At 44.0% G+C, this 27,321-nt stretch overlaps 1 protein-coding gene across 5 annotated transcripts; it reads left to right on the forward strand.

The window, feature by feature from the left end:
- The first annotated feature begins 881 nt into the window (after window positions 1-881).
- coro2aa (coronin 2Aa) lies at window positions 882-26,802 on the forward strand. 5 transcript variants are annotated; one of them, XM_076147833.1, is made up of 12 exons: window positions 882-1,055; window positions 17,229-17,429; window positions 19,050-19,166; window positions 19,507-19,656; window positions 20,195-20,374; window positions 21,330-21,446; window positions 22,160-22,264; window positions 22,368-22,464; window positions 23,189-23,301; window positions 23,404-23,494; window positions 23,954-24,183; window positions 24,305-26,802. In XM_076147833.1, exons 1-12 carry the CDS (start codon window positions 1,041-1,043, stop codon window positions 24,440-24,442), a joined length of 1,554 nt encoding a protein of 517 aa, XP_076003948.1. In that variant the 5' UTR covers window positions 882-1,040; the 3' UTR covers window positions 24,443-26,802. The 5 variants fall into 5 exon arrangements, with proteins under 5 accessions (XP_076003948.1, XP_076003950.1, XP_076003952.1 ...); XM_076147835.1 differs by lacking the exon at window positions 882-1,055 and adding an exon at window positions 10,808-11,209; XM_076147837.1 differs by lacking the exon at window positions 882-1,055 and adding an exon at window positions 12,037-12,123.
- The last annotated feature ends 519 nt before the right edge of the window (window positions 26,803-27,321 follow it).

A 27,321-nucleotide genomic window follows, 5' to 3' on the forward strand; every position in this document is an offset into this window, starting at 1 on the left:
CTTCACAGATACAGTATCAGCGCCCCTCAGTCATATTTCAGACCGGCACCTTGGACTCAACCTATCAAAGACTGAGCTCCACGTCGGCCCATCTAATACTTGCATACAACCGCCGATGAAACCTGGTAGGCAGGTGAGACATGATCCAAGGAAGAACCCAGTCGGCCTGAAGGTGGCTGTAATCTGCATCTATCCATAGGGAAAAGTGTGTTGTATTATTAATGAATTTGTCCAATGTAAGCAAATTTGGTTGACCCGCCTTCACAATACTTGCGCATAAAATGAAACAATTCACTTTTAAATTTGGAACTTAAAATGGAGGATTTGAGAGTTTATCAGGGGGAAAAGGATCACCTAGGTAACCTCAGTTACATTTCCCCACTACTCGGCCTTGGCAGAGGCGTGAACTCTCTGGGTGCCTTCTAGTTTTTTTTGCTTTCCTTTTATATGCAAATGAGCTGCTTGCTGCTCACTCTAGTACACTTCCACTTCACGGTGCACTGCCCCTGTTAGAAACAATACAAAACACATCCAACTCTTAGATAATACAGATACAAAATAAAAATAATGAATTAAACAACTCATGGCGTCAGATTTGATTCAATGTCAGAACTTTGTCAACTCACTTGGAAACATTTCTTCGTCAACAGCAACAACAACAACAAATAAACGGTAACGCTGCTATAAATAGCACCTGTGACTTCAGAGGGTTAACACGACAGCGTCCTCTAGTCTAGGCTGTTGTTGAGGATCTGCCTGCCTGGCCCCTCCCTTTCTTCCTCCTCCTCCTCCTCCTCTGCATCCTATGATCGAATCTCCTCTTGCCTCCCTCCTCCTCCTCTTGTATTGCTCAGTTGTCCTTGTGACTGTCCAGCTCGCACTCACACTCACATTCATATTTGTGATAGATGTTGTGAAGATGAAGGTCGTGATGGTTTAGTGAGGCGCCATGGAGCATCCAGCAGGTTTCTAACTCGCCACCTCTCTCTCTCGCTCTCTCCGGTGAAACTGTTGCCACCTGCCGACGCATCTCTCCCCGCATGACCGTCTCAAAGGTGAGCCACACACACACGCACACACACACACTCACACACAAACACACACGCACTCACCCGCTGGTACACCACGCACCGTAATTAAGTAAGTCATAGTTTGTGTGTGTGTGTGTGTGTGTGTGTGTGTGTGTGTGTGTATGTGTGTGTGTGTGTGTGTGTGTGTGTGTGTGTGTGTGTGTGTCAAGTGAACGCGACGCTGTAGACACGCAGCGTGGCTATGAGCTGCAGATCTGCCATGCGGCTTACACACACACACACACACACACCGGCTCAGGAATACAAACACACACACACACACACACACACACACACACACACACACACACACACACTCCCCATTTCACACACTCTCCATGCCGCCGACCCGCACCCAGATACACATACAGACCCCCAAGAGTGTTTATCAATCTGTTTTCGGACAAGGGGGCGATTGAAAAGTTCTGAGCCCGGCACCTTAGAGTGAGAGAGGGTGTTGTAATGTTTTGTAAAGTTTGTATAATTCTGAGATAGTTTTGAAGCGACATCCATAGAAGCTGAATGTGTGTTTCAGACTCTTGTCTCTCGATTTTACTGTCACATTTGAGTTGAATGTGAAGTCTGCAGGCCAGCCCATGTTTTGCATTGTCCCATGTGTTTTGAATGTGGACCTTCAGGGTGAAGAGTGACCGAGATTCTGCTGCTCCTCTCACTCTTTGTCATCCTTAATGTTGACTTGTCCGATGGTGGATTGAATCATGAACAACCTAAAACAGTTAAGAAATATCAGTGGGCTGTCTTGTCCAAAATTTCATTCGTTTTGTGCCAAGAATTGATTGCAAGGCTGTTGAAAATTAGTATGAAATTGTGTGAAAGTTGCCATCAAGTAAATCCCATTGAAATGCTTTAGTGGTCAGCTGTGTGTAACATATTCTTGAGTGTATGTGACACTTGCTGTCAGGCCACCAACTCACCAGATGGTTTGACATCTATTGTTTTTTTCTTACTTTTGTCTCGTCGGACATAAACAAAATTAAGACAAAAGAAGAGCAGTTTGAAAGCTTTGTGTTTAATGACCTGAGGCTAATGCTCACCACATGTGGAGCAGTGGGAGGAACTCAGGACTGCTGAAGCTTCATAGTGGCACATTGCTTCCACAGAGAGAAGTTCCATTGGGACTCGTTTTGTTGGGACTCCGGTTCAGAGCAAGGTTTAGATGGAGTAATTGTTCTTTCCAAGCCGAGAACCTGGTAGATTTCACTAACTAGACACTGGGACAATGGGATGTTGTTGTTCCACCTGTGCTGGGTCACAACTAGGCTTTAGATTTGACCTACAGTAAGTGACATTTTCATACCAACAAATGCAATGGAGATGTTTGATTGTATATCTGATATAAAACAAGATGCAGATATTTTGTCAGGAGTTGGTGGAGACCAAAACAAAGGGAAGGTCAAATGTTTTAATCACTTTTTGGCCGTGAAGCATTTAATTCTAATCACCCACAAATTTGTTCTTGAATTTGGTTCCTCAAGACAAAATATTATCAAGTATTGGCTGATTTTTTGGACCATATAAACCTGAGCTCAATGCATAATTAAGAGTTTGCTTTTGTCATTAAAATCACAAAACCATTTCCTTCGACATCCAAATCTTTAGTAACTTTGGTTTAGTTGTCTGTGTGTTCAGAGACTTGGTTGCCGGTTGCAGTCCTATATGTTTTACTGCATTTGCTAGATATACATTCTATCCTCTCAGTCACACTCCGATGGTTTTTCTGTCTGAGCGAAGCAGTTCGATCATTACGGCTTTTGGACTGTGAAGATGTCATGCAAGTGTCTGATCTGAGTAAGCGGGCCCTGACATCTGCCCAATCACACACAGCTGGCAGACTAAGCATTCGCCAAATGAGTTGGTCACCTTTGTAGGCTTTGACCTTGGGTGAAAAACCTCTCGAGTGAGAATCGATAACAGTAGCAGTCAGTATCTATGGCACAGCCAGTCCTCATCCCCTTATGAGGAGTTTCAGGTGTGTGAAGCCGCTATACACACCACCTCTGTTTTACGCTCCTCTGCACTTTCCTGCGAGGCCATAAAACACTAACCTGTATCTGTGGCATGTTATCACACTGCCTGGTAACACATAGCTGAGATTCCCCTCATATACTCACCCATACTCCTGCTGTTTGCTGAGGTTCAGATTTTTTAGAAAGGCAAACACTTTTGTTGTTTTTGTGCCAAATTCTTCCCAGTGTAAAGACAGATCGGTCTCGCTTGTCTTGTCACTGCCAGTTGAACATACTCGGTGCTGTAACAGCAGTCAAAGTCCTCACTGCTGTAGCGCTGTTTAACTGAAGGTGTACTTTAAAGCAAATACGCCCTTGAACCTCTAGAAGTGACCGGCAGATAATCTCTCAGAAAATGTCTCATGTTGCGCAATAACCCATAATCTAGACACACAGAATGTCATGCTGATGTTGATCATTTTATCTTCCGCTATTTATATTATTGACTGAGAAGTTCTGAGCCTAGCCTACTGTATTTTCTTTCCTCAACTTTACACACGTCTGACAGAAATGCAGGCTGGGTTTGAACCCATAAAGTCCTTTTCTCGGCTGGCAAAAACATCTTCCACAGTTGACCAGACCACGATCATTATCTGGGGCAAAACAGCCTCCAGCCAAAGCCCTTTTTAATTTCTGAGAAGAGCAAAATCAGGTGATGGGGGTGGGTGCTAGTTCAAAACCACAGTGGTTGTGCATTTGCTTTTGATAAACCTCATAACCTCATAACCGTTTGATTAAATACTACTGGTAAGCAAATGTTTATGAGGTTTATTGTTGTGATTAATCACTGAGCTCAACTGAACACTTTAGGAGGAACAATGCTCCTGCAAAAAAATCAGAACTTCCATCAAACAATTCTGCCTGTGATGCCTTGACCTCCCTCTCCAGTGTTTGCCTTGTAGAATCTGTCAGGTTTGTGGCACTTTGAAGCGACAGTAGCTGTCCACACAGAGGTGAAGAAACCAATTAAAGGTGGCATGATATTATGTAACCTAGTCGGCCTGTGTGTGTGTGTGTGTGTGTGTGTGTGTGTGTGTGTGTGTGTGTGTGTGTGTGTGTGTGTGTGTGTGTGTGTGTGTGTGTGTGTGTGTGTGTGTGTGTGTGTGTGTGTGTGTGTGTGTGTGTGTGTGTGTGTGTGTGTGTGTGTGTGTGTGTGTGTGTGTGTGTGTGTGTGTGGATGAGCCATCCTGCAACTTCATGATACATTTCTGTACTTATTGTGGATGTGTGTTGTTATTGTCGCGTTGCTGCATGATGTCACAGATTTAAAGTTTTGATCCACGAAAACATTCATCGAAATATTATTGAGCAGGGAAGAAGAAATATCTCTGAAGAAATCTCCTAAGATAAACGAGGGGAGTTTTTATCCTGACTTCACTTTCTGGCCTGACTGAGTAGAGCAGGTTTACTTTATGGTGTCCTGTATTAAAGAGCAGCTGACCTGCTGTCAGGTCCCTATGAAGCTTTTCAGACCTGAGGTGAAGCTGAGGCCCGTGTTTGCACAGAGGGTTCCAAGAATTTCATACCAGCCTGACAGACTGGAGCTCCGTTTTTCCTTTATCACACCGAACAAGGACACAGAAAGTGAATAAAACTCACATATATCCAAAGATGACACAGTTTTAGTGCAGAATCAAGAAAGACATGGTGGGTTTGACCAATCACAGCCACAACTACGCAAAGGGCATAGATGTTAGACATGGAATTCTTAAATCAAAGTGTGTAATGTATAATGAGGCTGATTAAGCATGAAATGGATTTGGAAGTGAAATGGTTACAATACCGAAGGAGAACAGGGTGAACTCTTCCAAAGTGTGAGATCGGCTGTAAACTTTATTAACTGGACGGATTTCAGCAGTTTTCTTGTAAAAAAGGAGCCAAACAAGACTAATTCCAGATGTTTGGAGTGCTGCTGAAATGAAGTATATAATGGTCTTTAACCTAACTGGTCAGACATTTTTTACCCCAGTAACTGATTTTAAAAATGGTTTCATTCTCTGCTACAGAAAAATGCAACAACTAAGGAATCGTTGTTGATGCCCTGATGATTTCCAGGCTCTTTATTTTGGACAGTGGGGGAGTCTGAGCAGGGATTAGCCTGAAAACGATGACTAACATATTCATCTGCACCCCGTCCCCCTCCCCCCCCATCCAGTAGGTGGATGTTTTGCGCATGTTCATCATCTTTAATACATTTTCCTTATAATAAAATGAAAACGGCGCATTTACAGCGACGCGTTAGACGAGTTGGAGTTGTTTGTCCTCAGTCTGATATTGACAATGACGCACTCAGGCTGGAAACCAAATCAAACAATATGTAAGTGCACAGGCTTTAGAAACAATCTGCTGGTGGATGTCAGGGATGATTACTGCACTTGTTGGGACAAAAGGCTGGAAATCCTAAAATGCTCTTATGTAAGTGGAGAGCCGCTCACGTGACCACAGCCCTCTTAATGTCACACACACACAGTCTAATGACCGCCAGCTCCCATTTCCATACCGAGCCGTCTCGTTTCATGTCGCTGCAGGTAGATTCATTTACACAACACGCCACCCGCTCTTCTCTTTCATGTCACCGCCGCCCTGATGGGTGAAGAGGGAGGTCGTCCTGCACGTTTCTGACATGACAGCTGTCCAACTCAGGATTATCTGCTGCTGCTCCCACGTGGGATCCACAGGGAGGGGATTACTTAAAAAAAAAAGAAAAGAGAATGGAGATGTCCTTAGTGCCTATGTGCACGTTTTTATTAGCGTGCAGGAAAATGACGTCACCGAGGCCAAAGGATTGAGGAAATCTCTGTCTATCGGAACGCAGATTCACATCATATCAAAATAGATCAAATCTGAGGAGTCGTGTGGTAGAGTGGATGTTCCCTCTCTCCCTCTCTCGTGTCATTGAATATGAACAGGAATATGTTGAGGAGTTTTTCCTTGAATGTTGTTTTTGTTTGAAGCCTCTTCTCAAGTTGTGGGACGTATTAGTTAAATAGAGAGCAGCTCCACGTCCCTCCAGTCATTGTTTGTGTCAGAGAATCAAACCCCAAAGCAGATGGGTCGGCAAGGGCTGATTTATTATTCATGAGGGGGAAGTAAATGTCTCCTCCCCTTGCCCCTTGTCTCCTTACACACACGTACACACACTCTCTCATGTGGTGCGTGTGTGTGAGGCCAAAAGAAGCCCTAATGTACTTCAGGAAAAACACTCTCAAGCACAAATGCCGGCATGTTGTCTCACATGAAAAGTGGAAGCTCAGCCCACACACACTAATTTTGTTTGTGTGTGTGTTTGTGTATGTATGGATTTGTTCAAGGATGGTCGTACACAGGAGGCCTACAGCTATTTCAGTGCAACAGCTCTTATATGGCAAAATACATACATATACTGTATTTAGGACTTCAACTCTATAGAATAGTTTTGGTGAAATTGTATTTTGATACTATTTATTCATTTGGAGCCATATTTGAAAGCTATGATGATATCATTTAATGTATATACGTTCATGTGTTAAGAAGGTCTATCTCCTTTCACATGACGTGCAACAACGGGGTTAAACAACCACAATATTTCAACAATTCAATAGAATAACATGAAAGGAAACAACCTCAAAAAAGATTAAAGACTACCGCATAAAATGTGGAGAAGAAGAAAAGGAATCAACCGGTTTCGCTACTACAGTAGAATCAACATTTGTTTAATAGACTCCAGGCGTTGTTTTGTTCACCTGTACATGTCATTACAGGAACAATTCAAAGATGTTGTTCAACACATCCAAGTACACGAGGGGAGAGGAATATTGAAACACCTCTCTATGCAACGCAGTCGTGTATAATGTTACCAACGAGTTGAATCAACATCCCTCTGACATGATTCCAAGGAAAACAGCATTATGAGCTCCACAAAGGTAGAATTCAGAGTGAGGATGTCATGTTGGATTGTATTGAGCTGTTGTATTTAATATAATAGCACAATAGTACAGTTTGTACTTGAGCCTACATTTTGGGTGCATTTTGTGTATTTTCTGTCACAACGCGTCACTGGCTCGTGTCAAGAAACTGCACGTGTGTGTGTATTTGTGCCAGTATGGGAACACACTAATGGGTCTGACGCGATTGGCAGTATCATTACTCAGCCTGATAGGGGGCTGTGGACTGCAGTAGTACTTTGTTGTGCTGCGTGTGTTGTTTATGTCGAGGCTGCTGAGCCGGTGTAAAGGCAAACTAATCCCCTGAGCTCCAGAAAGTGAAACTCACCTTGACGACGGTCACTATGATTAGCTGCTGAGGCTCACTGACACTGTATTAATTGAATTGGCTCGATAAGGATCCTACTGACTGTCTGATCTCTCAGGCTGAATAACTCAGCATCAGTCGGTTTATCAACGAATATTTGTTACATATAGCAAAGTCTCATTTAGGGTTTGAACTCCTCAAGCAGTTATCGCAACAACATGTCGTTCTTTGTGTGTGTTCTTCTTTTTTGATGTGATTTTGATCAAAAACGTTAGACGCGTGGGTGGGGTTCTCTCAAGGGAACAACCCATTACAATTTATTTTGCCGATCCAGGATGTTGAAGATGTTTTTGTCCAATTCCTCAAAGTATTAAATGAAAGCCTAATAAACAAATCAGGTATATTTATCCTAGGATAGATGATCAATGGGTGATAGCTTCTGTCATTGCCTATGAGCAAGGCCCTCCAGTACTGATGGCGGCTTAGACCAATTTTCCAATTTTGACTAGCCTTGGTGAACGTATGATCTCTCTCTCTGTCTCTGTCTCTGTCTCTGTCTCTCTCTCTCTCTCTCTCTCTCTCTCTCTCTCTCTCATGCGTTGTAGGTAATATGACCCCCATAATGTCTTCAGGCCGAACCTTTTTACCGTAACTCAATAGAAGAATTGATTCCGTTTCTTGGCTGTCGGACTCAGTCGATGCTTGTTGCTGATGTTCGTTCGGTCGTCGGACTCCAGATGAATTCCGTGTTGAGTGAAACATGTACATTCGTTTCTCCTCATTATTGGCTGTGCAAACACGTGCCGGCTGCCAAAAGTGATGTAAGCAGGTAGCTCAGGCTGCGATATCACTGAAGGGGAATTGCTGTGAACCAATGTGTTGATGCAGAGATTTGAATGAATCAGCCTCGGAAGAATGATGGACACTGCACAAGCCTGCAAACATATGACTCATGTAACAGCTTCACACCATGAACCCTGGGCTTTGATATGATGAAATGTGACTCTCAGATATCATGAAGGAAAAAAACACGAGGTACATGTACGGTACAGCTTCACCCAAATATATAAAGATATAAGTATCTACAAGTATAAGCCTACATAAGCCATGAATCCATCAAGCAAGAAATTGTTTTAAAGGGTGTTTGTTGGCTTGATGGAGTTGCTGATGCCAACAGAATGCAGACTGTGTGTGTGTGTGTGTGTGTGTGTGTGTGTGTCTGTGTGGGTGTGGGTGTGCGTGTGTGCGTTCTGTGGTTTAGGCTAGTGTAGGCAAAGACCTGTTGCCTCAGTGTGTTGCCACAGCTCTGCCTGTTCAGACACATGAGTTTGATTGCGATCTGATTTATCATTTTTGTCATATCTTCATTTTATTACTAGGAGTCCTTGTGTAAGCTTGGTTATAATTCAACAGTGCATACATTTTTTATTACAGGGCAGGAAGTAAGAGTTGAAGTCATAATCAACAAAGAATACTTGGCACTCGCTAACTCAAGTCATAAGAATGATCCGTCACAACAACAGAAACGTTCAGAGGCACAAAAGGTTTAGTTTTCAAATAAAAGCAACAGTGTCAAGTACGACAGAACCGGTGGCTAAAAATGTTGTCCAAATGTCCAGAATTACACCTCTGGAAAGTTAAAGAATCATAATAGCTGGTTGAGAGCAGTAATGTAAACGTTGGTGTAATCGGGACGAGTGTTCTTGCGTCGCGGGGTGAGATCGGGTGTTGGCGTTCAAAGATACAGATGGGGTTTGAAATGAAGCTAATGAGCTAATTGTCTCCTCCCTGGTTGATTCAGATGTGTGTTAGTATCTTTCCTGCGTTTTTATGCAGGTGTTGCTCCTCATTTGCACGGCAAACTCTCAAAACCAGGAAAGAGCAGCATGCAAATACGTTCTAGATGAATCTGGGAAGCTCGGCACTGTTGTAGGCGCTGCTCAGTGCTCACGTATTAAATCGTAGTGTGTGTGATGAAGGGTTGACGTCTAAGTTTTCTTTTTCTAATGAAGGTGTTTCCGTATCCAGTCTGGTGTGTTTGCTCTCTGGAGGAGTCATGTAAATGAATCTATTTTCCATGCCGGTTTCTGTGTACACTGGCTTCCTCTGATGACTTATTCACTCATTCATCCGCTGACTGCACCTGCTCGCCTCAGCAGGTACGTGAATGCGGCTGCGGTGTTTGCTCAGTTGTTGTGCACGAGCATTTAAAGTCCATAATGACATCACCGGTATTGTCATATCGGCTTTACATGCTTCAAAACCAAACCTGGCCACAGCTGTTTAAGCACCGCACCGGAGTGTCGGATTGTACTCGGCGCTGAAACCAAGTGTTTTCCAGTCAAAACACAGCCGCCGTGCTCATCAACAGTGAACAAAGTGAGGAAGAGGAGGTCACTGGGGCCCCGGATTCTTCTCTCGGAGGAGCCAGGCTATTAGTCTGCCACTGTTACATCTGTGATTATAGAGCCGGCCTTTGGAAGGAGTCTCAAACTGTGAAGACACTTGCCCTGTCCTCATTGATAATTGCGCCCAGGCACTACACTTGAAACTGCAAGCCCTGTGTGTGCGTGCATCTGCATGCGTGTTTCCGTCCAATCGCTGCTTTGGCTGTCAGCGACTCCATTCCCAGCGAGTGTCATAAATCAGTTGCTGTCTGTCCCTTTCATAAACAGTGTAGATAGATGGGGACATTGACCGAACGCACTGCTGTCTGTCCCTGATATCTCTGACACACCTTTAGCAGCTTACACATTATATTGGACGGCCTAGTGTGTGTGTGTGTGTGTGTGTGTGTGTGTGTGTGTGTGTGTGTGTGTGTGTGTGTGTGTGTGTGTGTGTGTGTGTGTGTGTGTGTGTGTGTGTGTGTGTGTGTGTGTGTGTGTGTGTGTGTGTGTGTGTGTGTGTGTGTGTGTGTGTGTGTGTGTGTGTGTGTGTTTCTGTCCAATGCTCACACTGATCAAACAAGATCCCAAAGGTTGTCGGTCAAACGCTGCCGTCTTTGATGTGCAGGATTGTTCCCATTCTGTATCTCCTGTTCGTTATCACAGAGACAGTGTGACCTTTGGACTTTGTTGTGTATTTGAGGTGTGTGATGGATTTATCGCAAGTGTATACGTGTGTGGGTAGACAGATACACCCCTCAGCAAATAATCCTGCTTTAACCCCCCGATCATGTGATGTCACAGCTGACAGGGGGTCCACATCTGCAGAGGACGACATCACTGTGCTAGACGACAGACCTGATGTCCTAAATACTGAGGACAGAATGATCACACAAACGGAGGTGTTGTAATGTAGAACAGCTTGACACAAACAGGGAGGTTAGGAAGTCGGAAGTTTTGCAAGTAATCCCGATTGAGCAAATGATGTGGAGGAGAGAGAGAGAGAGAGAGAGAGAGAGAGAGCGCACTCTCCTCCCTTCCTCTCTCCCTCCCTCCCTCAGAGACACCACCCTTTTAGGGAGTGTACACATGCTCTCTCTCCCCCTGCTTGTTCACACATGCACTCACCTTCCTACAGCACACACACACTTATACTCACACACACTCATTCTCCCTCTCTGCCTATGTGGATTGTTGGACATTAGAGAAGAGCTGTAGGTTTGGACTCTCTGGACAGTAAGGATTTGTACAGGCTCGGCTGCTGCGTGTCCCTTAGAACCTGCGTGCCAGTGTGTCAGCTTGTGTGTGTGTGTGCATCCACGTGTGTGTGTGTGTTTTTGAGAGCAGCACTGGTCCATGTGCTTGAGAGAGAGAAGAAAGGAGGGACTTCTGGCTGGGCTCTCAGACAGGGAGACGTGAGTTTGTCCTCAGTGAGAGACGCTGTGCCGCTTCTCCTGCCTGCCTGTCAGCCGTCCACAGTGACGACTCACTCGACAGGGTGAGTGCTGCTACTCTCTCTCACTGCCTCTTTGCCTCACACACTCTCACACTCTGTCTCTCTCTCTCTCTCTCTGTCTCTTCTTCTCTTCAGCTTTGTCTCTCCTGTATGTCTCCCGTCTTGACTTCATCTCAAAAGGTTTGATCCCGTGCCGCCAATCCCTCTGATCCGTCTCTACAGTGTGATGTTATGTTCTTGATCTTTCTCTCTTGAACTGTGGACGTTTCTCTCCGCAGATGTGTTTGTGTATGTGTGACCTTACTTTTCACTTGGGGCTCCAGCGTCAGGTGTGTGTGTGTGTGTGCATGAAACAGGCTTCAACAAGATGAAAAGTAGAACCCGTTGCCTGAATCTATGTGTGTGTGTGTGTGTGTGTGTGTGTGTGTGTGTGTGTGTGTCCTTTGCACAGATGTTTTTGACAGCTGACTCAGACTTTATTTCTGTCTTGTTGGTCTAACTTGATTCAGCTCTTTCTGTGTGTGGACGTTTTTCTTCCATTCTCGCCGAATACAAAACCCTACAATATGAGACAGTTCAGTGAAAATGACATCATGCATCATGCCAGTGGAGTGTAAAATCACAGATGGCTATTTAGGGAGACGTCCTCCCTTCAAAACACCACTGTCCACTGGAATATGTGCCCTGTGGTTTGAATTGGAGCCTGTTGGATCTCTTTGCATCACACTTGGTGTTGTGTTTCAAATGTCAAAGTCTATTATGACTTTTTTTAAAAAAATAAGTTCCTTTGTGTTCTCGTCTGGTACGTGCACACACGCATGTTCCTCAGAACTGTGTACTTTCCTCTTTGTGAAATGACAGGAGACTCCTGTAGGACACACAGGAATGTTAATGTGACGCTTGTGTGTCGTCGTGGATTGTGTGGCAAACGAGCTTCAGTTTGATTCCTCAGTCACGTAAGTTCACAAAATCTATAAATAAGGCTCACTGGGGTGTGGAGAGGGCGAGATAGGAAGGAACGGGCCGGTCTGCGTTGATCATTCACTCCCTCAGAGACGTCAATATGGAATTTTTATTATTACATTATCCTCACCGGATCGCCGGAATACCGCTCATGTTAATCATTAATTCACTTTTGTTTGGTGCTGGAATCATATTCCACAGCCTCCTAGCATAAAGGGCTTTATGGAGCCGCTGTAGATTTGAATGTTCAATCCTCTAAAGTAACTGTGTGTGTTTTTAAATACAGATGACTGCAAATATTCAACCAGTGTGATTCAGAGAAATACACTTGCACGCACGCACACACACACACACTCTGGCGGGACATTTCCATTCTTCTCCTGTCATACTGGCTCACATGTGTGCTCTATAGAATGCACCGCCTATTGGATTACCTGTGTGACTGTGATCCTATTACAAGGCCGAGGTTGTAAGATGTCATCTGTGTATGATATCAGACAGTCCAAACCAAAGGTGGTGTGCCTGCCTCTGTCACGCACACACACACACACACACAGACACACAGGCTGCTACGACATGTGTTCACACCTGTAGGTTCCTAGTCTTGGATTTCACTTTGAGCGTTTACTAAACAGCTGTCCTGTGTCGGATTGAGCGAGTGGGACTTGTGTTTGTGCTCAGTTTGGGGTTGTGTGTGTGTGTGTGTGTGTGTGTGTGTGTGTGTGTGTGTGTGTGTGTGTGTGTGTGTGTGTGTGTGTGTGTGTGTGTGTGTGTGTGAAGGTTGTCAAAACTATCACAAAATGTTAAAACCATGCAGATGTTCATTCTCCATGGTATCAAATCTTCAGCCTACATATGAAATGTGCGTTTAGTTCACACTGATTGCACTATTTTACTTCTACTATTTGCAATTTCTGACATTAGAGTGTATGACGTCTCAGAGGAATTTGTCATTTCTGTGGAAATTGCGCAGCTGTTTTTAAGAATCTTTTAGAGATTTTTAAGAAATAACCCCTCTGTATTGAAAACGGTATAGAATTTCAATACTTGTATCAAAGTTTGAAAATCTAGGTGTGTGTGTGTGTGTGTGTGTGTGTGTGTGTGTGTGTGTGTGTGTGTGTGTGTGTGTGTGTGTGTGTGTGTGTGTGTGTGTGTGTGTGTGTGTGTGTGTGTGTGTGTGTGTGTGTGTGTGTGTGTGTGTGTGTGTGTGTGTGTGTGTGTGTGTGTGTGTGTGTGTGTGTGTGTGTGTGTGTGTGTGTGTGTGTGTGTGTGGGGCTTAGCACTGTTATGATAGGAGAGAGCTACAGTCGGCATTGATAGTAGATTGGTGGGAGTCTTGGGGTTTAGCAGACGGCGAGTGTGAAATGCTTCAGGCTTTACACTCCTGTAGTATCCAGTGTCTTGACATAGCAGGTAAACTTTGAACTCTCCCTCCTACTCCTCCTCCTCCTCCTCCTCCTCGGGGCCTTCGGCTCTTACTCCGGCTGGCAAACCAAAGAGAGGAGTGGCTGCCAGCTTTATATGTTCATGAGTTATGAGGCGCTGAGACGACTGGATCAGAGTAATAGGTGAAGTGTGAATAGATTACACACACACAGCCAAAGTAAAAGTCACATTTGTGTTTTAACTTGGCAGTTTGTATCGTCCCACGCTGCAGTAGCATGTGTGACTCACTGGTCACAGACTGAAATACATTTTCCTTTGACAAAACAGGCCGTCGCTAAATCTCCCTTTTCTCTTTCCGTTTCATCTTTGCGCTCGTCCCTAAGCCGTCTCCTGAGCAAATGTGCAAAACAGCCTTTTGATCAGCAAGAAGCCAGGGAGTAAAAATAGCCCCGAGTAGTGTTTTTGTCATCAGTTGTGCATGGAGCAGACAGGCCGGCCGCCCACCATGCAGCCTGCTGGGAACCTGGCTGCAGTATCCAGCGGAAAAACTGCTCGGCCCACGACCTCCCCGATTACCACCTGCTTTGAATGCGACGACATCGCCCCGTGCTCTGCCCTTCCCTCTGGTTATGTACGCTTATGCAATACAGATTGTATCAACCCGCATACACTCACTAGGTAACGAGTCCAAATTCGTGCTGGAAACAATGCCTGTCTGCGTGTTTGCTCTTTTATCCAGGTCGCTATGAGGAAGTGACTTTACTTGCACTTTTGTTTTTGTCGGAGGCATAGAGGGGCAGATAGTGATCGTGGATACATTTTTGGAATGGCTGTGTGTTGCAACGCAGAGGCATTTTTTATAGAAAGCTGAGTCTAAAGAATGGAACAACTGGGTCAACCACTGGCAAAGGAATGCGATCAGTGAAAGGCAAAGTGTACCGAAAGAGAGGCTGCTACGTGTTCCTGGGTGGTGGTCGCACACTTCTTCTTAAGAGGAACTGTTGTCGCCCCCGAGGTAACAAACATGACCCCTACCTGCAGGACAACAGGGTTACGTCTCCACCCGGCAAACAAACTAACACTGTATGCTTTGTTACCTCCAGCAAAGAGGCGGTTTTCTCTCGCAGGTCTGTTGGCTTATTTGAACTTCAAAGATGACACAGTACAGTTTCTGATAGTGAATATAGCAATTCAGCCCCATTGTCATAGTCATTTCTTCATCGCTTTAGACCAATATGTTATTAGAACAAGACAGATTTTGTGTAGGCCATGATGGAGGTATGGTACAGTACTATAGAGGTGGTAGTAGTCGAGTTCTTTAAATCGTCTAGCCCTTATCGCATGCATTTCTACAACAGTAGTTAAAGTAGAGACTCATTTAAAAGCTCAAATCCAATAATGACTCTTTCATCTGTGGAGCCAAAGCCTGATACAGATTGTGTCTCCGTGCCACAGGACTCCTTTTGGCACCGGGAAATGATTTAAAATCGATATTCACCAGCGCCGCCCTGTCCTCTCAGATCGTAGGCTCCCTCCCTCTGATTGTTACAAACGCACAACTCTGTCAAATTCAACCCTGCGTTCTTAGCGACCTGCCATTGGAACTGGCCTGACCCAGATATCGAAGCTTTGGCAAAAGAATGCAACAGCCAAAGTATCCCGCCGATAAGTCGCAGATACAGAGGAGTGTGAACGGGCACAGGATTGCCTTGACCTCCGCCTAACCCTTAGATACTTCACACAGATGTAAAGTGCAGCCACTGTAATGACTCTGGAGTTGTGGCCCTGTTGATGGTAATAAAGGAAAATGTCACCCAATGTAAACACGTGGCTCCTCTGGGTGACAGCTTGACTCCTGCGGCACAGAGAAATACTTACCTCAGATATTGATATTGTTTTTTTGTCTTTGTACAAGTAATTAAAACACACAGGCCTTATCTGTGTGTGTGTGTGTGTGTGTGTGCAGCTGCAGGGATGCATGTGACTGATAATGTCTTTAGGGCATCCAGACTCGGCACACCTTAGACGCTAAATGAATCTCTTTTGTCAGGTAGGGAAACATTCCAGCGTGACAGCGGCAGACTCAAACCGACGGCCCTGAGGCGAGAAGGTGAGAGGGGGAGAAGTAAACGGAGAGCTGGAGAGTCGCGATCCGCACTCCTCCGTTTCTCTCAGCGCCCGAATTGTTCCGTTTGTATTCCAGACCTCTGTTAGCTTCCCGACCTAAGCGGCACTGATTCAGCCACACCCACGCCGTCCTAACCAAATTTTAGGGTTTTTTTTACCGGCCTTCGCTGTGATGTCATTGTGTTTGCTCATGGCTCATATTTATTTACACATCAGCGTTTCAATGGCTCGCTGCCAGTCCACAGAGATGAAGACACCTATGTGGCTGTATAATGTTTGTTTGTAGGTGACGTGATGTGTTCTGGCCTCCCCTCGCCTCCTTCCTCTATTCTCTCTGTGTCGGAGGAGTTGTTTGGACCCATTTCTGCTTCGCCACTCTTGTCCATCAAACTCCTCCACCCCTAATTTATAAGTAATGACCATGCAGCAGGCAGGCGGGGAGCCAGGCAGAGTAGCTGAGCAGACGGGCTGGCGGGCCAGGATCGGCCCCAGAGTACCAGAGCCACTTATCTCTCACAATAATGACATATGCATTGACTCCACTAAGCAAAGTGCCTAAAGATAGAAGGAGGATTTGTGAAATCTCCCAGGTTTTTACTCCGTGTATTCATATACTCACTTGTATCTGATTGACAGTGAATAACCTCGAAACAAATAATAGGATACTAAGATTAAGAGAAATATTCATCAAGAATGGCTGAACTGCTGGACATGTTTCAGTTATGGCTCTAAAATGAAGCTTGGATATATAATTAAGCATCCACTCGTATTTTTAGAGGGTTGATTGATAAGTTTTGAGGCCGACTCAGTCATCTGTGCACGATTGAGAGCCAATGTAAATGTGCTGTGGTGGTTTATTTGCTGGCTTTAGCTCGCCTGATTTGCCTTTCACCTCCTCACAAACACGAAAAACACTCAAGCCTCAATCACCAATCAGCTGCTGAGGAAGCAGAAACTATGCTATAGCGATACAAATCTATACAGCATCTCTAGCAGAAGAATGCAAAGTTGAAAGTACATTTGCGAGAGAAAAAAAGGAAACATCTGCGACGCCTCTTAGCTTATATCTCACATAATCTGAAGTGATAAAACAACAACACACAAACAGGCAGTGTTACAGAGCACTACAATCATGGCTGTTGTTCCTGGTCTTATTGTAGCAAACCCACTTTTTGTCATCAAATGCCTGATTTAGTTGAGTTGAGTTGGTGTGGCTCATTCACAGCAAACGTTGAATACTAACCCTAAAATGATTTAATATGTGATTGTTCAGAGACAATAGAATGAAGAAATCAAGCAAATCCAACATAAATTGCTCAAGGCTTCTGTTGTGTTCTAAGGTGTTGACATTTCCCTCAATATGAAATACAGAGTATAATCTATGATATTACTTTCAACAAAACACAGACTATAATGCTGTGAGTGTGTTTTGAGGTTATTAGCTTAGAGAGCTGAGTGTGATTGGAGCAGAAATATAAGCACCTATAAAAAGCCTCAGCAACTGAACTCGGAGAGATGAACGACCCTCCTTGACTGACCTCTCCCTCTCTCCCTCTCTCCCTCCCTCTCTCTCCTTTCCTCTCAGATGACATGGCGTCCTCAGTACCGCACCTCCAAGTTTCGCCACGTGTTTGGTAAGGCCGCCAGTAAGGAGAGCTGCTACGATGGCGTGCCAATCACACGTAACGTCCAGGACAACCACTTCTGTGCGGTCAACCCGCGCTTCCTGGCCGTCATCATGGAGTCTGCAGGGGGCGGGTCCTTCCTGGTCCTGTCTCTCCATCACGTGAGTACTGACTGATAATTCTCTTGCAGTAGATCAGCGTGTGTGTGTGTATGTGTCAACTGTGACATTATTCATGATCCCCTTTCATGTCTCTGACTATTATAATTTGGTAATGCAAATATCTGAATGAAACTGCTAATTTTATGTAAATTAAAGGAAAAGTACTTCATGCAAACACGGAAACCCTGACGAGTGTTTCGGGCAAATTTGGAGGCGATTGGAGTTGGAATTGACACACACACACACACACACACACACACACACACACACAGTCCAATTATAATCCTCCTCACTCACTTGTGTGTTTACCTGCTGGTTTGTTTACCCCCCCGATACACCCATCCCCCATCCCCATCTCTCGCCACTTCCTTCACACACCACCTTTATGCATGTGTGCAATTGCAGATGAGCTATTGTTCAGAACAGTAGCTCACACACACACAGAAAGTTTATGTTCAATTTACATGTGCTTACACCATGTACTCTCACCAAACACACCTTCTAGCCGGAAGAGGTGTGTGTGTGTGTGTGTGTGTGTGTGTGTGTGTGTGTGTGTGTGTGTGTGTGTGTGTGTGTGTGTGTGTGTGTGTGTGTGTGTGTGTGTGTGTGTGTGTGTGTGTGTGTGTGTGTGTGTGTGTGTGTGTGTGTGTGTGTGTGTGTGTGTGTGTGTGTGTGTGTGTGTGTGTGCAAAAAGTAATAAAAAGTAGTTCTGCATAAGTCATTATTAGCATAAGCATATTTATAAAGCTTGTCGGGGCAGAAACTCCCCCGTGAGACTCACTTACTTTTCACTTGAAACAGGATCTTATAGATCTGTGTGTGTGCATGTGTGTTTGGTGTAAATCCATTTTCACTTGAAGTAGTTTCGACTTAATGTTACGGAGGCTTTGCTGCTGTGCTAACGTTGCTTTCAAGAGTTGATTGATTGCAGACTGGGATCCTGTCCTGACCTGTAGCAGATCAGCCTGCTCGTCTGATCTTTACCAACTCAGGGACATAGAATTACATCACCATCAGCATGAATTGTGCAAACTTATTGGATGAAGCCACATAGCAGAAGAGTAGAAATCTCCAGTTTAGCTGATTTTCCTGTCTCAAACTCCACTGTAAAGTTCCAATATTTAATTCTGACCATGTAAATTTAATCTCCTTTGAGAGATTGAATCAAAGAGTTTATACAAATTGTGAACAACCATCATGAGTTTGTTCATTAATCTTAATAAACTGCCTCTTTTAACGCAGCACTTCACCACATCACTGGTTTGAAGAAATGATTGACAACATCAGAAGAATGTATGTAGATATAGTTGCTGTCTGATCTGTCAATTTGGGGTTAATCAATACCAGGGTCCAATCCTGTATATGGATTTATAATGCTGTAACCCTTTTGTTTACATTTGGATCAGTCTTTAAGGATTCAGACTAAACAGTTCTTTCTGGATTGAGAAAGTCAAACCTCTGCAGGTAAACTTAAGGACACAAGCTGATCAAGCTAAAACACGTTTTTCTTCTCTTCTGTCTTGCGCCTGAAGCAGGATTGTCATGTTTGCAGAATGGTAGTGTAAGTCACACAAGTATTTTATATACTTAAATGATGTATTTCTGTGTTGCTGTGATCAGACAGGGAAAGTGGACCCTCACCACCCCAAAGTATCGGGCCACAGAAGCAACGTGTTGGACATCAAATGGAATCCCTTTAATGACTACTGCATTGCCTCCTGCTCCGAGGACGCCACGGTTTGTACACTCGGAAAGATTGGCTGTAGGTGTTGTGTGAGAATATGAGCGTGTAGGAGCAGAGAGATCATTTTAGTGCTTTGTAGTTTGGCCTTCAAGAAGAACATAGAAGCCATTCCACGCATTCCACAGCTCTGACCTGGCAGTTTGGCTTACAAGGAAAAATCCTTCTAGTCTGAAAGAGAGCGAGGTCAACAGGTTTCACTTCTTAATTCTAGATTTATAGTGTGTGTGTGTGGTGAGGATGCACAGATAATTAGTCTTCCAGTTGATGATTTCTGTATTGTGTTTTTTTAGACATAGAAGTGTAAGTTGAGACCTTTATTGATCTGTGCTACAGGTGAAGGTGTGGGATATCCCTCCTCACGGTGTGCTGAAGAACCTCATGGTGCCTTGGAAGGAGCTGCAGGGGCACAGCCGCAGAGTGGGCCTCATCGAGTGGCACCCCACCGTCAACAATGTGCTCTTCAGTACCTCCTACGACTATCAGGTAACAGGAGTTCACACACACACACACACACACACACACACACACTCAAATACAGGAACAAAAGGCGGCAACCGATACCAAGTGAAATCAAGCAGCAATTGATGGCACCTTCTAAAAATGGCTCAGTGCTTCCTTACAATCCACTGATGCTTGTGGAGTTTTCATGCGGGACTCGGATCGTTTTCACTCCAAACTGCTGCTGTCCGCTATTCTCTTCATATCATCCTCGAGTGTCAAGTTTAAATGTAGAAAACCAAGCGAAGTCAACCCTGAACAAATAAACATCGAGTGGCAGTTTGATATATGTCCTGATACAAAATATCTCAATATCCAAAGGAATGTCATTTTTAATAAATGCATACGAAATGCATAGAGATAAAATAAGGATGTTCTTGGCCTTGGCTTACAAAATACACGATTGCTTTTACACTAATGTCAAAGTCCATAACAGTGACGTGAATCAGATTTGAGCTCCATTTATGTGATGTGTGTAATTGAAATGTGTGCTTGTGTGTCTGTGTCCTCGCCTTCACCCCAGGTAATGATCTGGAACCTGGACTGTCCAGAGCAGGTGATAAAGAACCCTGTACGGACCATCAGCCACCACACTGACGTGGTGCTGTCAATGTCCTTCAACACTGACGGCAGCGTCATGGCCACCACCTGCAAAGACAGGAAGGTCCGACTCATCGAGCCACGCTCAGGAAACCTACTGCAGGTACTGCTGTGTGTGTGCGTGCGTGTGCGTGTATGTCATGTGTATCGGGGTGACAATTCTATACCTCCCGATGATAAATCCAGTGTTTTTTGAAGGCCTTGTAAAGCACCATGTGTCACTGTGAGGCAGAGTGTATCGTACATGTCATGACAACCATGACAACATTGCGTGTGTGAGAGTCTTCTCCTCCTTCTCCTTTCCCATCCCAGGCACTCATCCAGCACCACACAGCCAAAACTGACACCTCTGGCCTGGTGTTGCCCGCAGCATAACTGTGCAGACCTCTGGGTCATCGGTCCATAACTCACACACCTTTACATCAGTCTGCTCTCAGCCCGTTTGCTGTGTGGCCGTAGACCGACACCACAGAGTTACAATAATAGAGTTGCAATAAATCATTCAGGCTTATAATGTGTTTGACACTGTGTCAGTGACGTGTCGATTCAGCTCTGTGACAATTTATAGGCCGTAGTTGTAGTGAGTGGTTGTGACCTTTTGTATTACAAGGTCGTCTCTGCCCACAGACCGTTTTGATATACAGGGCTGCGGAATTTTGCCACTCAATCTAGCTAAACTTCTACAACTTTTGAGACTTTGAAATATTAAAGCCATAAATTTGAAAAATACAAAAATAACTCCACAAGAACTCAATGCATCTGTCAGGGACAGAGTTTATGTAGGTGTTTACACCACACAGGTCACTGCTAAACCAGAACATTACAGTAAATATCAAATATGATTCCATTTTAGTTTCGATTTTCACTCGATCGGTGCTCCCTCTCTCTTTTTCTCTTTATCGCTCTTCCTTGTACCTATTTAGTTTAACTCCCGATGTGGATCTAACCTCTTGAGCTGAATCAACCCCTGGCTCCTGTTAACAAATCTGATATCTTACATATACATGTTGATAGTGCCTGATGTTTACTTTGAAGTATGGCGTGTTATGTGTTTGCAGGAAGCCAACCCCAAGACACACAAAGCCACAAAGGTGCTGTTCCTGGGTAACATGAAGATGCTGCTCACATCAGGCACTTCACGCTGGAATGAGCGACAGCTTGTCCTGTGGGATCCGGTGAGAGCAACAACTCTTAGCGCTACAATATGATTCCTGTAGATGTTGCCTGTGGTACAGAAACCTGTTTCTTTAAATTAGATCTCATCGTCCCTGCTTACAATGTGTTTACTCCAGCGGTAATAGGAGCTTCTGATGAATATGTGTAAGAGCTAGAAAAATTAAGATGATAATAGACATTAAAAGAGGACCAGAAAATGTCATGAAAGATATTCATCTTTGCAAACTCTAGATTTGGGAATAATCAGTAGTACCAGGCCTCTTTGAGTTTACACTTGGGAATGACATCAAAATGAAAACCCTCCGGCATTCCAATAGTAGCGAAAGCAGAGACAGGCGCTTAATAGGAATGGGTGTACAGCTAATTAGTTCATCTGTTTGGCCTTATGTGTGAATGAAGTAGTAAACCTGCCTTTAGTGTGAAGTGGTGCCTCGCACACACAACTCTGCCATCTAGTGGAGACAGCAATGCCTCCATAAAAAATGAATTAAACCCAAAGCTATTTCTTTACTTATATTCTAATATGAAGTGTTCTGATCTCACCTATGGCACTGGGGATATTGTATTTTGATATATGAGAGTGTATCAATTAATAGAGAAATGCTTATGACAAAAGCACCGATGTGTGCTTCTTGTGCAGGAATAGAGTTTAATGTTCGTATATGTTGAGATCAGAGCAAGTTTGATTAAATGTGTGTTTGTGTTTGTGTAGGACGATCTCTCTGTGCCTTTGAAAGAAGAAAGCCTGGACGGTGGGTCGGGGCACGTATTTCCTTTCTACGACCCCGACACACACATGCTCTACCTTGCTGGGAAGGTATGTCTCTAAAAAGAAATACTCAAAATTAAATGAGAACTTTTACTCACAAAATATATCTGATGTGTGTGTTTGGTCAAAAATGTTTCCTTGTTTCTTTCAGGGGGACGGGAATATCAAGTACTACGAGGTTAGCTCAGAGAAACCGTACGTCCACTACCTTACAGACTACCGCTCAGTTCTACCTCAGAAAGGGATAGGTAAGGAACACACACACACACACACACACACACACACACACACACACACACACACACACACACACACACACAATAATATATGCAGACACAGGGACAAATAGCTACGACATGCAGTTGCTTTTTCAATCTGATGTTGACTTGCCTCTTTGCTCTCACACTTAATCAGCTTTATTACCTGTAAGTGGTAAGTGGTAGCCTGCTGATCACTATGCTCCTGTCTGTCTGTGTGCTCTGTGGGCCCTACTGACTGTTGCAGCTGTAAGCAAAGCCACTGTGCAAATAGGCCTGCACTATTTGAATATCCAAACCAGCTGACAAAAGCAAAGACATGAATCTTTGCGGAGTACAGCACAAGCTAAAGGCAGAAAAGCAGACATCATGCTTTTAAATGTGTAAATGGGATTTTTACTTTGTAGCCACTAGGAGGAAACATTTAGGAATTTTTCAAAGATACTTTACTCTTTAATTTACTGGAGTGAAAGATGCATATCTGAATGGTTTCTCCGGTTTATACTGATGATTTACCTTGACGTTACCCATCACTGCTGACCCAAACCATGAGAGTATTACATTTCCATTTTTTCGCCTCAATACTCTCTGGTATTACACTATATTTCTGTCATCACACCTTCATTATATACTACCTACTGTGACCTCTGACCTCTGAAACTTAACTGATCTGTGGCAATGGACAGAATCTATTGATCTGCGTGTCCTCCTCCAGGTGTGATGCCAAAGAGAGGACTGGATGTGAGCTCCTGTGAGGTGTTCAGGTTCTACAAACTGGTGACAATCAAGAGTCTCATCGAGCCTGTTGCCATGATCGTACCCCGCAGAGTAAGAAAACACACTGCCAGAGGAATATAACTGCTAAATTCTGAGACGCCAATGTGTTTAATCTGAATTTGGTGTGTCTAACTGTATTGTGTGTGTTTCCAGTCAGAGACATACCAAGAAGACATCTACCCTATGACAGCTTCTAACACGCCCGCTTTGACTGCAGAGGAGTGGCTAAGTGGCATCAACAAAGGTGTGTGTGTGTGTGTGTGTGTGTGTGTGTGTGTGTGTGTGTGTGTGTGTGTGTGTGTGTGTGTGTGTGTGTGTGTGTGTGTGTGTGTGTGTGTGTGTGTGTGTGTGTGTGTGTGTGTGTGTGTGTGTGTGTGTGTGTCTGTGTGTGCATTTTGTATATGAAGAGGCTGTTGAATTATTTTTCCCCTTCTTTCTCTTCTGCCTTGTTTTCCTTTTTCATTGATAATTGGTTATTATGGAACTATGTTGTGGAAAATACAGCCCTGAAATTGTAATTGCATTCTATTTTGGTATGCAGTAATAGTAGATGGATACTGTACGTCAAATATTGTATCAATCTCAGCTCTGCTCTTGACAGTGAACAGCATTTATACACATATTTACCTCTGCATGCAGAAACACACTGAGTCTTATCATGGTGTCACCTTGTCCCTGTCTTGTCTCCCTCTTTGACTTCCAGGCCCTGTACTGATGTCTCTGAAACCTGGAAGTCAAGCACCAGAGTCTCATTCAGAGCTGAGTGGCAAAGGGCTGGGGAACTCGCTGGACACTCGCAGGTCACAGAGCAGACCGGGCCTGCTGCAGCTCTCATATATTCAAGACCAACTAGGCACCAAAGACGACACGCAGAACAGCGTCAGCAATGGAGAAGACATCAGCCTTTGCTCTCCCCCGAAGACAGAGAATGAGGTATTGGATGACTTTGGCATTATTCTGTAATCTGCAGACCTCTGAGTTTGCATCCTGCCATGGCTTAATTGATGAGTGCATATTTCCCCTCCCTATTCCAATTAATGTTTTATGTCCACAGTTGCGTCTGAAGTTCCACAAGCAGCAGGAGGAGATCCGGCGGCTGAGGGAGCTCCTCAACCAGAGAGATGTGCACATCACGCAGCTGGAGCTGGAGATTAAGAACATCAAAAACACTCAGTCTCAGAGTTCACTCTGAGACGGCTGCTAGGGAGTCGCCGTCGCCTCCTCACAGGACACGTGCATCGCTATAGAACCTCAATACCCCCCCCTGTTCTCAACTCAGCACAGTTATCTTACGGTCACGAGTGGCCAGTCTTCTGTTTCAGAGCCCCCTCACACTCACAGCACAGGGGTGTTTCAAACCAGTGTCACCTCACTGTTGCGTTGTATTGTTGCGTCACTTCTAGAGAGGTTGCGTGCGTTCATTTATGTGCACACACGTAAACGTGGCCTCATGACCATGATGTAACCTTTTAAAAAAGCTTTCTGCACCTGCTGACATTTCCTCTGTTCTTTTATGTGCTTCACAGCTATGCAAGTTTTTTGTGATTATGTTTTTTTTTTTGGTTGTGTGCTCTTTCTGATTGAGGGGTAAGAGGTTTGTGCCTATTTTGACTGAGTGCATTTATGTGAAAGTTGTTGCAGGCTTGGAGCAAACGTCCTGTAAGATTGTAAGATAATGCTGAATTTTTTTTTGTACTTGAGATTTTTTTCTCTCCATATTTAAACTACTGTAAGTGGAGATGACTGTGGTGTCACACCTGTACTGACAGGTGTGTGTGTGTGTGTGTGTGTGTGTGTGTGTGTGTGTGTGTGTGTGTGTGTGTGTGTGTGTGTGTGTTTGTCTATCTGTCTGTCTGAATGAGAGTGAGACTAAAGAGCGACATGCCTTGCTCACATGCTTTCTCGCAATCCCAAAAATGTTTTTAACTGACTGGACAATCAGAAGACCAGTTTCTTTAGAGCAGAGTGGAGGATCTTTATTTTTATTTATTCTGTTTTAACAGTCAGAAACAATCCTTTAAATCAAGAAAAATACAGCTTGCAACCTGTTGAAAAAGAAAAACGTGTGCTTGTTGTTCGTTGTGTGGGTTCACTTTGGAGAGAAAATGTAATTCTTTGTGTATATGAATGCTTGACTTGCATATGACAACTCAATAAGTAGTTATACATTTTACCTCAGTGGTTAAATGATCTGTTGAAATAGCCATTAAGGTTCAAACTGTAAATATGATCTGTCTGAGCAGGGTCGTGAAGAGGGATCCTAACCTAACAGAAAACACCTTTTCCCTCAGGGAGACCAGATGTGTTTATTGATTCAGCCAGGCAGTGAGACTGGTTTCTTGCATTTATTGCTGTCAGAATTAGGGCAGTTGCTGCTGTTCACCTGAATCTTTACATCAAACTAAGAAGAAAACTCCTGTTGCATAGAGGCCGCAGGATCACGTGTCAAGAGTCAGCAACACAAACATCATTGCTTGTAGTTGATCCTTCATGCCAAGTCTGCTTCAGTGGGCCAGACAAATACAGAACGGATGACCGTGCACGTCTGCATTTCTGTAGTCAAAGGCACAAGCATCATAATGATATTCTAGATGTGGCCCACGTTTCATGACCACAGTGCTTTGTCAAAAAAGCACAACGTAGATACTGCCATATACACACACAAGCCTGAATAGACTTGTGATCTCTGACCCCTGTGACCTCTGGCAGGATGGTTCTAGCACAGCCACATCCCAGGCTGGCTTGACTCACAGCTGCAATAGCAGGGGCTGCTTAAGCTACCATGGTTAACGAATGGTCTCCACCCATCATGCACTGCTGTTCCGACAGAAGTAGTCACTGTCTGGGTGTTTGATTGTGGGATGAGCCCTGAAAGATTCAGGGGGCCCAGATCTGGATCTGGTGTCTAATTCCCCTGGAGCATGGTGGGATATCAAATACTGTGTGAGCTGCTTTGAGGAAACAGATTTCTATTTCCAATGAAAAATTAGCTGTTTAGAATTTCAATCAATTATCAATCTGTGGGAGATATTATATTTTGTATCATGTCATTAGCTAAATAATAGTAGCAGAACCATTTGGCCAGACTTCCTAAGCAAGAATAGGCCTGTCCATCAGCTGCTGTCTGGATTCGTAGCTGGAGAGTTGAAATTTCACATTACTGTGGTCATATCCCTGATTTACAGTTTAAGATGCTTTGATTCCAGTGTTATCTTCTGATAACAAGTGTATTCCTGAAGAAAGGAGGTAAACTCGAGTGTTGTGTGTGTGCTCTGCATACACATAAGATAGAACAGGAGCCATTTACTTCGTAGTGGAATTTGTTTGCACATTTGCAGCCGTTTGGTGAACAACACACTAAGGACATTGACAACCACCCCACTATATTCTCGACAATCCTGATTGAGTTTTTGTGGTGTGAATTCTGTGTATCAGTTGCTTACTTACGCTCGTGCCTGAGAACAATTCTGTAGTTAAACTATACCCATGTATGAACTGTCAGCAATGAGCTTTGTAAAGTGGAAAAGGAAATATTTACTCCATACGTCCTCGGGGGAATTTTTCAAAAGCAATCGTTTTGTGAATAAATCTTTGTGATTTGGTGGTACAATGATGACTGCATTACTATGCATCATCTTGTTAGCGCAGTAAGAGTCTGCAAATGTACTTCTCCTTGTACCGCTCCGAGATGAATGTGGCCAATAGCAGCTTCTCAAACATTCTCAACAATCCATGTAGGAAAAACAATGGCAATCCATTCCAGAGACCTTTATGTATTAAAGCATACACACTCTGACAGTCTCATACATTTTACTGGAGCAATAACATAGCTGCAGAGTCCACCACAGATTTCACAGTGGCAAACACGTCTGAATAAATACAATATTTAACAGTTGCTATATTGAGCCTCACTGTGCCTGACTTAGCTGCAATTTAAAAAAAAATGCAATTGTGAAAGATTTTATCCTTTTCCTTCTATTTAAAAAATGTGTAAAAAAAATTTAAATCATAATATTAAACATTTCTGGAAGTCATTTTTCTGTCACGCTTGTAGAATATTTCTGAAAGGGC

The sequence above is a fragment of the Genypterus blacodes genome, unplaced genomic scaffold (genome assembly GCF_046128005.1).
Source record: "Genypterus blacodes isolate CSIRO-AG114 ecotype Tasmania unplaced genomic scaffold, CSIRO-AGI_Gbla_v1 ptg000039l_1, whole genome shotgun sequence".
NCBI classification, from domain to species: Eukaryota; Metazoa; Chordata; class Actinopteri; order Ophidiiformes; family Ophidiidae; genus Genypterus; species Genypterus blacodes.